A 12,947-nucleotide genomic window follows, 5' to 3' on the forward strand; every position below is an offset into this window, starting at 1 on the left:
CCGATTGGTGAGATGCTCCGTCACTTTAATAGGATGGGAGATCTATTCGCCACGGCTCCTGCCAATCAAATTCTGGACTCGACACATTCAGTTCCAATCGAAAACAAGTCCGCTGCATGTTTATGTGCTTGAGAAGGCGGGTGGATGTGGCAGGTTCTATATATTCAATTGGAAACACGGTTAGTCAATCCAGTTAATTTCTGTCAGCCATGCAAAATCTGAAACAGCGGTTGGTGTTTACGGCTGTCAGTGCTGCAGAATATAACAAGCTAGGTTGCAAAGGGGTTGTTCTATGCTGGTAAATGACGTTTTTAATTTAAGTGTGTGAGTTTTCAGTGTTGCGAAGAGAGGTAGGTAAGAAGGAAAGTATAAAGGAGAGTATTAAATTATATAAATGTTGTTAACTAAAGAAAATAATGGAAACAAAGTGTCTGTATGCGAAACGTATAACCAGTGTTATGATCATGCTAGTGAAGGGGCCTTCGTTAAACTTACCCAACACAGATCACCTGCACAATTGAATTCAGTGTCTTCAGCGACTGCTTTGCAAATATATAACAGTTCGTGCCAGTAATCGCTTTACACCTGCACTGATGGTACGTTTTCATTATTATTATTATTATTTAGGAGTAACCTACTGTAGCCTTTCTCCAGTATGTGTTTGTAGGGTAGATCAATGAGAAATAAACGTGGTGCTCTTGAGAGTGAAGGTCAGTGTAACTGATGTGTGTGGTTCCTTCGCGGACTTTGGGCTTTTGCGAGTAAATGTAAAAAATGCACCAGCAAAAAAAAAAAAAAAAAAAAAAAAAAAAGTATCCAGAAACACACGAGAATGTTCAGGGTTCAAGTTGTTCAACTCAGTTTTTCAAGTTATAATATTGCAACAACAATGCAAATGGGAAGGGGGTGGGGGTGGGGGTGGGGGTTAATGATAATATTTTAAAAACGGCATAATTGAGCCCAATGGTTAGTGTATTACACAGTCACCTTATTATAAACAAGACACGTGGGTTCATTCACACAAACAGTACATTATATTGGACCTCAGATGAGCAGTCTATTGTTGTATTTTGTTATTGTTAATATTATTAATACTATTATGATTGTTTATGTAGTTATTACACAGATGTTGAGATAAACTCATATTGGTATACCCAGCCCATTGTATACTTATAAACAGGCATTCCAGAATGGGTCGACACATCTAGGAATTTGCATTAATTTCTCTACCATATATATATATATATATATATATATATATATAGAGAGAGAGAGAGAGAGAGAGAGAGAGAGAGAGAGATTACAGAAGCAACAATTATAAACAAAGCTTTGTTAGTACAAAATGATTAATTTTGATCCTGGTTTTACTATGTTTAATAAGGCTCACCTGAGCTTGTTACCTGTACACTGTGGCTAATCAAGCTCATAGTAAAACCTAGAATGAGTGAAATTTATAATTCCTGAATCCCTGAATTACAGGTTTCCTCAGATTCTGTATCCAGGAATCATACATGTATGAAGAAACACGTTTTAAAAATTAATTATTATTTTTTTTTTTAAATAATGGGCAATGCATCATTTTGAAATTGACAGAAACAGAAGCAACATTTTTCTGTTACTATAGGTTATGTTACCATGGCAACAGACCCCTAAACTGGAAAAAATGAATCCTGGTATCAGTTAGCTTCATACGTATGTACATGGCTAATACTGTTTTTATCAGACTCCTACCTACGTCATCACTGCCTGCACTGCTTAATGTCAACAGTCGCCATATTTATAACTAAGTCTGTAAACAGCACAATGTCGGATTTTGTGTTCAGTGGGAGAAACAAGATAATACACACATTTTCTAAATCAATTCCCTTTGTACATACAGTACATACAAGTCTGATAAGGGCTGCACAATTATAGAGTCATGCACTTGTGTCAAGTATCTTTAATAAATCTCCAGCTATATGACCTTATAGCTAGATCTTACAAGATAAGCTAAGTTGGTTTATGGTTAGTGGACTTCAGTGGAGCTGCAGAAAGTAGTTATGCGGGCAACAGAGCCAGAGCCTTTCAAAAAGTGGGGGGGCCAAGGTCTGGGGGTGAGGGTGTATCGGGTTACTATTTTGAGAGTGCAGTTTTATTTTGAGCAAACCTCTCTCGAAGTAAAGGTATATGTAGTGTCACCGTAACTAAACATTGTGTGCCAGAGGTGCCGTCAGGGATAAATAAATAAATAACAAAAAAGTGCGAGTGCCACAGTGTTGGAGGAATAGATCTGAGCATAGTTGCAAAACACAAGGGTAGCTCTTACTTCTAGTAACATTCTTTAAAGAGGTCCATGTAAAGCATCTGATTTTACCTGGGGACTCGTATTACTATTGCTGCTGAGGTATGACAGGGTCAATCACAAATCTGCACGTTAGTAACATATTTCTACATGTGTTACTTTGTATACAGCATTCACTGAACTGAGGCATGCTGTATGTAATCACATAATCAATCGTGCACTGTGATTAGCTACATGAAACAAATTGGGTTCTAATATTGTTTATTTTAAAATAAGTACCGGTAGCGCAATTTACTGAAAAAGTTACATTTTCCAATACATTGCTAAGCCAAAAAAGAAGGGGGAAATGTAAGTTTTTATATATAACTTTTTATATAGCTTAGCAAAGTAGGTTCTTTCGAAAAAAGTGCAAGGTTTCATTTGGTTCAGATTTCATACAAAACAGCACACACTTGTTACCCTGAATAAAGATTACTGCAATCTTGTTTCTTCAATGCTAATACAAACATAGCTATGCAAACCCTAACAATGGTGCCTTCTCTCGCAGTTTAAATCTGAATGGACGAATATTCACTTCTCACAATGATTATTGAGAATGTAAAATATTTATCTGATAAAATGAATGTAGGTGTGCATAGTTCAGTTCGTGTCATGTAGATTGGTAAAGTAAATTCAATCTCACCTGTTTGTTTAGAATTCCGCTAATAAAATGTTATGTTCACTTCCGTGTCCATTTCCCATAATGAACAGTTAAATTGAGACGTGTTTGTGTCTAAGACCACTAGAAAACATTTGCTAATTTAAATTAATCACAGTTTATGAAAGAAGTTCCTCAATATACACAAAGAGGACATCTTTTTTTTCAGATTAAATTTAGGGGGGCCAAACCATATACTGACACCCCCAGTAGGAAAAGTGGGGGGTCATGGTTGGTGGCTAAGTAGGGGGCACTTCTCCCTCTGAACCAAATCCTGATTTTAGAGGGCACTATCATTGCAATTGCAAGCTTACCCCCACATTTGCCCTGCTCTCCCCTCTTCTCTGTCCTAGAGAGATCACCCCCCCCATGTATGAATGCTAGGTTTTTCCAAATACAAAGCTCAGACAAACAACCCTCCACACAAAGTATTGTCTTTTTGTGTAGTGTATTTTAGATCTTTATTGACTGTCCACACGCTTTAGGGGTTTGCAAGCTCAGAAAATATAACTTAAATGTTAATTTTGTGTTTAGGGCAGAAGCATAGTGTTTCAGTACGTTCAGATGTTAAATTAATATTCATTTCCAATTATAGGCTTTACTTTGAAGATACCAAGGATGTCTAAGAATGTACGGAAACTGACAGACCTGGACATTAATCCTTGTTTAGAGGCAAGTAAACCGCGAAATGCATCAGAATTGTGTGTGGCAGTCGGAATTGCTGTGTATAGTTTTACACCCTTGTGGAATTTAGAAAGTCTTGCAGTCTTATTAATGAAATTCTGATATCGACTGACCTTTTGTAGTACATTAGATCTGGCTAGAATCTTTATTTAGTAATTTAATAACCAAACTTCTGACATAAAATACTAGTATTTATAACACAATGTAATAACTTGGTTATGAGCTTGGTTTGAATTTTAACTTTCTATGTTTAACCTACAAACCTGTACAATTATTCATAATAAGTAAGAAGAAAATGTATGTTGGAATGAACACCATACCCTATTGTCTGAAGCTTTACAAAAGAGACCATTTGTGTTCTATGAAAAGGTATTATATACTGTAGGCACAATGTTATATAATGAGTCATCTTAAAACTAGGGAACACTGTACACAAATACAATTTAAAGTCTTGCATGTGGGGGTGTATGAGATAGCATGTTAAAGGCTGTTCATTATCTTGCTACAAAATTTGAGCAAACTTAAACAGAGCTGCACATTTTAATATGACTTTCCTTTTTATTTTTATTTTTTATTTTTTTATATAAAGGAAACCGATGATTCCAGGAAATGTTTAGATGCAAATAACTACAAAAAGGACATGTGCTCTTCTTATTTCATAAGATACAAAAACTGCAGAAAGTTCTGGGTAAGCGATCTTCTTCAATGATAATGTTCACATTCTGTACGAGACTGTAGTCATCAAGGAATCTGAGGTACTGACTACATATTGGCAGGACTGTATAAACACTGTAGGCCATTGCTTTCATATTTTCTTACACAGCTGACAACAACTGTTCCCATTTCAAGAGTTGTCTTGTAAAAATGTAATTGTCTCACAGCCAGATTGATTTGTATCGATGAAAAATGTATATGAACATTAATAAAACGACAAAAAAGGTATTCTAATATTCTCTCAGTCAGATTTCAAATGGTAACTGTCCAAGACAGCTACACGTGCAGCAAACTCCAGTCATATCTCAGACATCACATTGGCCTCACATGGTCTCGTGTAAACACCATGTATCATTTTGGGGATGTTTAATGTCGGCACAACGTGGGGTGGATCTTGAGCTCAGATTCAAACCCACAACGTTTTGTACAGATCACAGACTAAAGCTACTTGCAGTCCTGTGTTGAAGTTAGGTTAATTTATCGTGAGTTTCTTATCACCACTCGGAAGGCGGTCATTTGTTTTGCCTGCTTTGCCTGTTTTACAGCACAACATAATGACGCAGAGGAGGAGGGATGGGGTAAAGCCTAACATGCCAAATGCAGACGAGAGGCAGCAAATATTGCAAGCTATTGGTGGGAAACCATATTGATCACTGTGTTGTTTTTTTGTTTGTTTGGTAAGGTAATGGTTGTATTCCAAACTGAACTATGTGATGGTATGCAGTGTGTAAAACAAAGTCCATTATCTATTTATATGGGATAGTTTTCAGTGCAGTTTAATGTGCATCGGAGTGTTGATACAAAAAAATATTTTTGTAAACTTCAGTGTTTTCCATATGAAATATCATGGTGTGCTACTTCTTGTTTGATGGATGCAAAAAAAAGAAAAAAACATGCCTCTCTACCTTTTTGTTTGTTTGTTTTTTAAAATCATAATATATTTAACAAATATCTATATATAATTCAATGTGATGTACATTACATTAAAAAATATCTGTGTGTCATATTCAGTGTCCTAACGTGTTGGTTCTCACACATCCTTCGAAAAATATGAGGCTCTAAAAAGTGTTTAATGCGGACTTGATCAGAATGAGTCATCGATGTTTATGTAAACAAATATTGATACACACTCAATGTGTGTGTAAAACTTGTTGAGATTTTATGTCCAAGAAGGTTAGCTACTGTAAGTAAAATGTTAGTTGAAATGTGAAAGTTGTTCCCTCTTCTGTATTGGGAAACAGCTTGGCAGTGTATGACATTGTCAGGGAAGTCAACTGAGAGTGAATGGGTGCTGGAGACTACTGTACTTGGTGTAAATATAAATCAGTATTACAGTGTTGAATAGCTAAGAAATAGATCACTATTTCTCATTTAGCAAGACAAAGTAAACAAATTCCCCTGAGACCTTACTGATTCATTCCTTCTTTGAGGCTATCAATCTTTGATATTACTTTGATAATTTTGTATTCAGAGGTTTCATTGAAGTCTGGGGAAAGTGTACTAGGTTCCTGGGTATCCATGAAACCATCCTGTTTTATGAATGTGGCATTTAAACATATAAGTAGCGGATGTGCTTCAATCTTTTTTCACATGCTTGTTTGCTTAGACTTTAGATTAAGAAATTAAAAGGGCTGATGTTTTTAAATAGTGCCCCTTTTAAAAATTATTTTAGATCTTTGTTTGAAAATCAACATTAACAGCATTATCATTCTGCTCTTTTTTTAATGTTTTCTCCTGTAAAATAAATATTGTATTTAACAACACTAGAGGGTGCCAACAGGCTTTACAAAATATAATGTGCCTTACAGACACGCCAGGTAACATTAACAGTTTACAGTAATAAACATTTTATTTTGTTGTTAAATTATACAGTATATATATATATACCCACAAAACTTTAAGCACTTTCATACACTTGCAACTCCGCTTTGGAGCATTAAACTAAATTTTCTCTGTTCTTAACTACAACTGGACAGCTAAGCCATTTACTAATAAAACATACTTTTTTAAACTCACACAGGTTCACAGTACCTTTCTCCTTAATTTTTAATTTTGAGAGGAACAGTAGTTCCTCGCACCAAGTTATCAGCGAGAACTGCCAGACTGTTAGGGCAATATGTCAATCTTTTTCCTCCTATGATGAGGTTTTAACCAATCGCAGGCCACGATTTCCAATCACTGATTCATATATATATATATATATATATATAAACTTCCCACAAAAATATTTGAAGGAAATAGATTTGTCTCTGGGGTCCTGCCCATTATTGATTTTGGTTTATAGAGATGAATCTTGTGGACAAACAATCTTCAATCAGTTCTCCGTCATGTTAATTAAATAACTGACAAATGCCCACAGACTGCCCAGAAAGTGGTAAAACAGTAGGTTTAAAATAATGTACAAATGTTTGTAAGAACTATGAGATTATGCAAATAAATAATACATTTTTAAAAAGGCCCACCATGTACACTAGGGGTGGAAGTAGAGAATTCAGTAAAACAGCAGCTTCTGTGGCTTCGTGGTTACCCTTAAAAGGTACAGAAAGTAGGTGTTACAAAATTAAATATTTTTATTATCCACATTTCCAATTCTTATATTGCTTCAATTTTTCATAATATACTTGAAAGTTATTCAGAGCTCACAATAGTATATGGATTCAAAATGTTCTTAAGACCATTAAAATGCTTCCAGGTAAGGTAGTTACTCACAAGGGCTCTCTGAGTCATCAGTGTGAGACACATTTGATTATTAGTCTCACCTATGCCCGTGCGTGGATGAAGGTGAGACCAATAATCAAATTAGTCTCCCTTTCTTACCTTTAGTCTAACATTGAGAGATATCATATGTTCTGCCATTTTAGATTAAAGTATCATGTATTCTCACCAGAAAAAAGTTACACAGCAGATCATTCTAACAAGTATAAACGACTAGATCTTAATGTAGATGTAAACAAACAACACACAGAATAGATCATTTTATTGTTAACTTTAGGTTCTCCTAACAGGATCCACCAACCAGGCTCCTATTATTATTTATTTCTTAGCAGACGCCCTTATCCAGGGCGACTTACAATTGTTACAAGATATTGGGTTTTTACTGGAGCAATCTAGGTAAAGTACCTTGCTCAAGGGTACAGCAGCAGTGTCCTCCACCTGGGATTGAACCAACCACCCTCCGGTCAAGAGTCCAGAGCCCTAACCACTACTCCACATGGCTCCTAGCAGGCAGTGTTACAGTATATAATATTGTACAGCTTTTTCAGACACTATTGCTGTTGGGTTCATAACTGATCAGTGTTGAAAGGCTTAATGCGTAATTGGGATACTATATCTTTGAAAATCAACTTTTTATACAGTTTAATGATTCTGCTCTGTTTTTTATACTCGTGTAGTTTTTCTTCACTTTAAAAAACGCCAGGGGGTGCCAACGGGCTTTACAAAATACAATCAGCCGACAGTTTATGATTATCAATGTTGTATTATTATTATTATTATTATTATTATGTAAAATTAGAATTATTAAAAATGTTTTCCACAAAAATCTTTAAAGAAAATTGAAAATGACTTTCTTATCTTAGTGGATTTCAATGTAACTTTAAAATTGCTGCTTTTGTATTATTATGTGAATACTGTTGTTTAAATGGTCTGACTGTAGCAGTTGTATGTGTGACATGCTATACAAATGTATTGTAGTTTGTTAATTTTTTTCTGCTATGTACTGTACAGCGCTTTGCGATACTTTTGTATAAAAAGCGCTATAATATAATATAATATAATATAATATAATATAATATAATATAATATAATACTAACCACAGGATCACGGTAGTTTGTTGCAATTTACCACATGTGCTTCACAGACATAAACTAGAATGAACTGTCCAATCCTCAATAACTGGGTCTTGTTTCATTTTATTTTGTAACATGTCAATTTTTTTGTAATATGATATCACACCTATATAAGACTGACCCTTTTTGGGTAGCTCTACATTGGCCATGTCACAAGAATCAGTAGTTTTCCTAACACTTTCAATTACAATGTACACAGTTAGTAAATGTACTAGGAGTCCCTTTTACACAGTGTTGTCTGAAATGATAGCACACATAGCAACGCAATGTGGCACTGGTCTTGGCAGCCAGTTGCAGAAATAATTGTGGGGTTAAAATGAATAGCACAATTCCCACACAGTCTTTGGTAGATAAGGATTCTTTTTGGGGTACCACTGCACTTGTAAAACAATAGTTGATAATGTATTTGTTGGTTGGTGGTACGGTACATCAGACAACCAGAAAAATCTAGTCCCTGTTTGTGCATATTCATATTTATTATCATTGGAAAGTTTGAATTGCTGGCTAAGTGATTTCTGCCTTAGTGAAGCATCAAATGCATGTACAAAAGAATTACACACCTACTCACCTGTCATGTATGCTTTGAACCAGTGAGTAATTTGAACTGTCAAGTTTCATTTCTATAATATTCATTTTAATGCATGTAGTATTAGGCATTTGACTTTGGATTAGAAAAGCAGCTGTCACGAGTGGGAGTTGAGGCATCAGATTCAATATGCATCAGAGAAAAAATAATGCAAAACATTGGGGTGAAAACGGCCTCTTTTTCAACAAAGAAGGATGGAAATGTCAGTGTGAATGCAGTGTGTACAAGAGATTCCTATTCATCAGGATAAAACTTAACATGTCACTGTCTAACCCAGAACATGTTGAACCCAGAACATTTTATGTTACTTGCATTTTTTTTGTTTTAGTTCAACTGTTTTTAAATATAGTCACATGTTAGTGGTTTAATGAAGTCACCTCAGTTGGAGAATAATCCCTTTAATGATAAATTGTGAAAATCTTTTAGATATACTGTATTTTTAGTTTGAGGGTTAACTCTAATGTATACATTACTGAACACACTTGTCCCTTTAGACTCCGAACATTTTTTGTTTCATTGTTGTTTTTGTATTACAGTCTGTGTATAATAAAGTCTGTTATCTGCAAAAGACAACTCATGGTGACTTTTGACTTTAGAAACCAAAGAGCAAAGATTGTTTCTGATGTGTATTCTGTTACGTAACTGAATATTCATTACAAAGGGTTCCTTTTATTATTATAACAGGTACCAGCATCATAACTATGATTGCACAACTCACTGATATCGGAACAGCATGCTAGAGGAAAGTTACCAGAAGACTTTTTGTTAAGACTACCGTAGTCGATAATGTACATTTAAGTAAAATGTCGATGATCCAGGGCCCTATTTAGAAAAAACTTTAAGAAGCCAACAACCGCCTAGAACAGTTTCATGAATATCAAACTTTAGAAATCTATTATACATTTACAGCAGTTACATGTTTTTTTTTAATCTGAATGTATTCTACTCCAAAGTAAGCTGTCAAAGTATGTCCTGGATTCCTTTTTTTTTTTTTTTTCAAGTTTCAGTGTGAATCTGTAAGCACCAGATTTAACAGCAGCTACTTATCCCAATGTTCACTAAATGCTTGTGTTTAACATGCTTTCTTGAATGATCTTATGTTAAGTGCCAGTAATACTATTATCTGCAACTATGTCAACTATGAAGTGACTATTACTGGATTTATTTATTTGTTTACTGTTAAAAGCATCAAACTAAATATGATTTCTGAGTTAATGAAATAATTTGATATAGGTCACATCTAATAATAAAAATGACAACATTTAAAAACACAACACATAAACCTATTTTAAAAAGCATGTTTTTATATCCTCTGAAAATATAATATTTGGATAAGAAATAGCAATGCTGTGCTACGTGAGGTGTACCAGGTTATGATTTCAATGTTTGGAAATAGGTGGATGTAGCCTACTGTAATCTGATTTTTTTTAAGTGGATCATGGAACCTACAAACATATCATACTCCCCCCGGAATTGGGTAATAGGTTGCAGAATCACTGTTCAAAGTTCAGCTTGATAACATACTTCTGACTTTTGCCCTAATTTTGAAAACAAATACAGATATACAGTAGATGTATTGGCATCCTATGCTTATTATATCATATATAATTCAAGGTAACAGATTAAGGACAAGCATTTAGTAAACTTGAACCCCTTTTTAATAAAACAAAAAGCAAAACAATTTGGAGTAATTTAACAACTAATCTTTATAAAAAAATAAAAAAAAAACTTAATCATTTGAAGTATACGTTCATAAGAAAAGTATTGGCGCCCCTGCTTTATTATTTCATGTGTCCTCCTTTTGCATTTATCACGGCTTTCAGATATTTATGATAATTATTAACCAGTATGTTACATTTTGTTAGTAAAATTTGTGCCCATTGTCTTGCATATTTCCTTCAGCTCAGACAGATTGGATACACATTGCTTGGCTACAGCTTTTTTTCAATTCAGTCCAGAGCATTTCTATTGGATTGAGATGGTGATTGCGAAGGCTATTCCTCAACTTTTATCTTAATTTTCTTCAAGAATTCCACAGTTGACATATGCTTTGGGTCGTTGTCGTGTTGGAAAATAAACTGTCTACCAATCAGCCTACGAGCAGATGGTATCATTCTGTGTTCAGGTGCTTTGTCAGTTCTTTTTGTGCTCTATTATGCCCAGTGCTTCTAAATTATTATTATTTTATTATTATTGTTTATTTCTTAGCAGATGCCCTAATCCAGGGCGATTTACAGTCATAAACAAAAATACATTTCAAGAATCACAGTACAAGTAATAATACAATTAAGAGCAAAATAAAATACAATGACTTCGGTTCTAGCAAGTACAAGTATATGACAAAATACGATTCAATAACGGAGCAGATAACAGTGTCAGTGATAGTTACATCAGGATATAATTAAATAGAAATTACTACAGATTAAATAACACTTATGACAGATTATAGTACTCTAAAGTACAGGATTAAATGCAGTAAAATAGGAAGCAAATAAGAGCAAGTAAAGCGCATTAAGGAAGAGTGATAAAGTGTCCAGAGGGAAAAGAGGAGTTCTACAGGTGCTGTCTGAAGAGGTGAGTCTTGAGGAGGCGCCGGAAGGTGGTCAGGGACTGGGCAGTCCTGACATCTGTAGGAAGGTCATTCCACCACTGTGGGGCAAGGGTGGAGAAGGAGCAGGCTCTGGAGGCAGGGGAGCGTAGAGGAGGTACAGCCAGTCTTCTAGTGCAGGAGGAGCAGAGAGGTCGAGTGGGGGTGTAGGGAGAGATGAGGGTCTGGAGGTAGCTGGGTGCAGTCTGGTCAAGGCATCTGTAGGCGAGTACAAGAGTCTTGAACTGGATGCGAGCGGTGATCGGGAGCCAGTGGAGTGAGCGGAGTAGTGGAATTGCGTGGGAGAAGCGAGGCAGAGAGAACACCAGGCGGGCAGCGGAGTTCTGGATGAGCTGGAGCGGACGGGTGGCGGACGCAGGGAGGCCAGCCAGGAGGGAGTTGCAGTAGTCTAGGCGGGAGAGTACCAGGGACTGGACCAGGAGCTGGGTGGCGTAGTTGGTGAGGAAGGGTCGGATTCTTCGGATGTTGCTCAGGAAGACTCGGCAAGTGTGTGTCAGAGTGGAGGTGCTGGGAATAAGGGAGGCAGGGGTCCAGGGTGACTCTGATGTTCTTAGCTGAGGAGGAGGGAGAGAGTGTGGTAGATTCCAGAGGAACGGAGATAGAGAGATCAAGGAGGGGGAGGAGGAGGAGGAGGGAAAGAAAAGGAGGTCAGATTTAGAGAGGTTGAGTTTGAGATGATGCGAGTGCATCTAGGAGGAGATAGCAGACAGACAGGTAGAGATACGGGAGGAGATGGTGGAGTCAGAGGTGGGGAAGGAGAGGAAAATCTGAGCATCATCAGCATAGAAATGGTATGATAAACCATAGGATGCGATGAGGGGGCCCAGGGAGCGGGTGTAGAGAGAGAACAGGAGAGGACCCAAGACTGACCCTTGGGGGACTCCTGTTGAGAGAGGGCAAGGTGTGGAGGTTGCTCCACGCCAGGTTACCTGGTAAGTGCGGTTGGAGAGGTAGGAGGAGAACCAGGCCAGAGCAGTGCCAGAGATTCCCAGGTCAGCGAGAGAGGATAGTAGAATAGAGTGATCGACAGTGTCAAAGGCAGCAGAGAGGTCGAGGAGAATTAGGACAGAGGAGAGAGAGGCAGCTCGGGCAGAGTTTAGTGCGTTAGTGACAGACATGAGGGCGGTTTCAGAGGAGCGAGTAGAGTGGAAGCCAGATTGGAGAGGGTCGAGTGGTTGGACAGGAAAGCAGAGCGCTGTCGGTGTACAGCCCGCTCGAGGGTTTTGGAGAGGAATGGTAGGAGGGAGACAGGACGGTAGCTCTGGGGGGAGGTGGGGTCGAGGGTAGGTTTTTTGAGGAGGGGAGTGATAGAGGCTTGTTTGAAGGCAGAGGGAAAGAGACCAGAAAGGAGAGAGGTGTTGAGAAGGGAGGAGATGAAGGGAAGTAGAGCAGGAGCAGCAGCTTGAAAGAGGTGAGTGGGGAGGGGGTCCAGGGCACACATGGTGGGTTTGTGACCCTGGAGCAGGGAGGAGAGGTCAGAGTCTGAGAGGGGAGAGAAGGTGGAGAAGGAGGGTGAGTTAGTAGGGGA

General features: G+C 37.3%; 1 protein-coding gene across 4 annotated transcripts; it reads left to right on the forward strand.

Annotated features, from left to right (window-relative positions):
- The first annotated feature begins 79 nt into the window (after positions 1-79).
- Positions 80-9,384, forward strand: chchd7 (coiled-coil-helix-coiled-coil-helix domain containing 7). Of its 4 annotated transcripts, none has more exons than XM_059016993.1 (4): positions 80-179; positions 3,574-3,650; positions 4,252-4,350; positions 4,922-9,384. In XM_059016993.1, exons 2-4 carry the CDS (start codon positions 3,597-3,599, stop codon positions 5,024-5,026), a joined length of 258 nt encoding a protein of 85 aa, XP_058872976.1. In that variant the 5' UTR covers positions 80-179; positions 3,574-3,596; the 3' UTR covers positions 5,027-9,384. The 4 variants fall into 4 exon arrangements, with proteins under 4 accessions (XP_058872976.1, XP_058872969.1, XP_033915081.3 ...); XM_059016986.1 differs by lacking the exon at positions 80-179 and adding an exon at positions 198-298; XM_034059190.3 differs by lacking the exon at positions 80-179 and adding an exon at positions 218-350.
- Positions 9,385-12,947: the final 3,563 nt, after the last annotated feature.

The sequence above is a fragment of the Acipenser ruthenus genome, chromosome 3, assembly GCF_902713425.1.
Source record: "Acipenser ruthenus chromosome 3, fAciRut3.2 maternal haplotype, whole genome shotgun sequence".
Classification (NCBI taxonomy): domain Eukaryota; kingdom Metazoa; phylum Chordata; class Actinopteri; order Acipenseriformes; family Acipenseridae; genus Acipenser; species Acipenser ruthenus.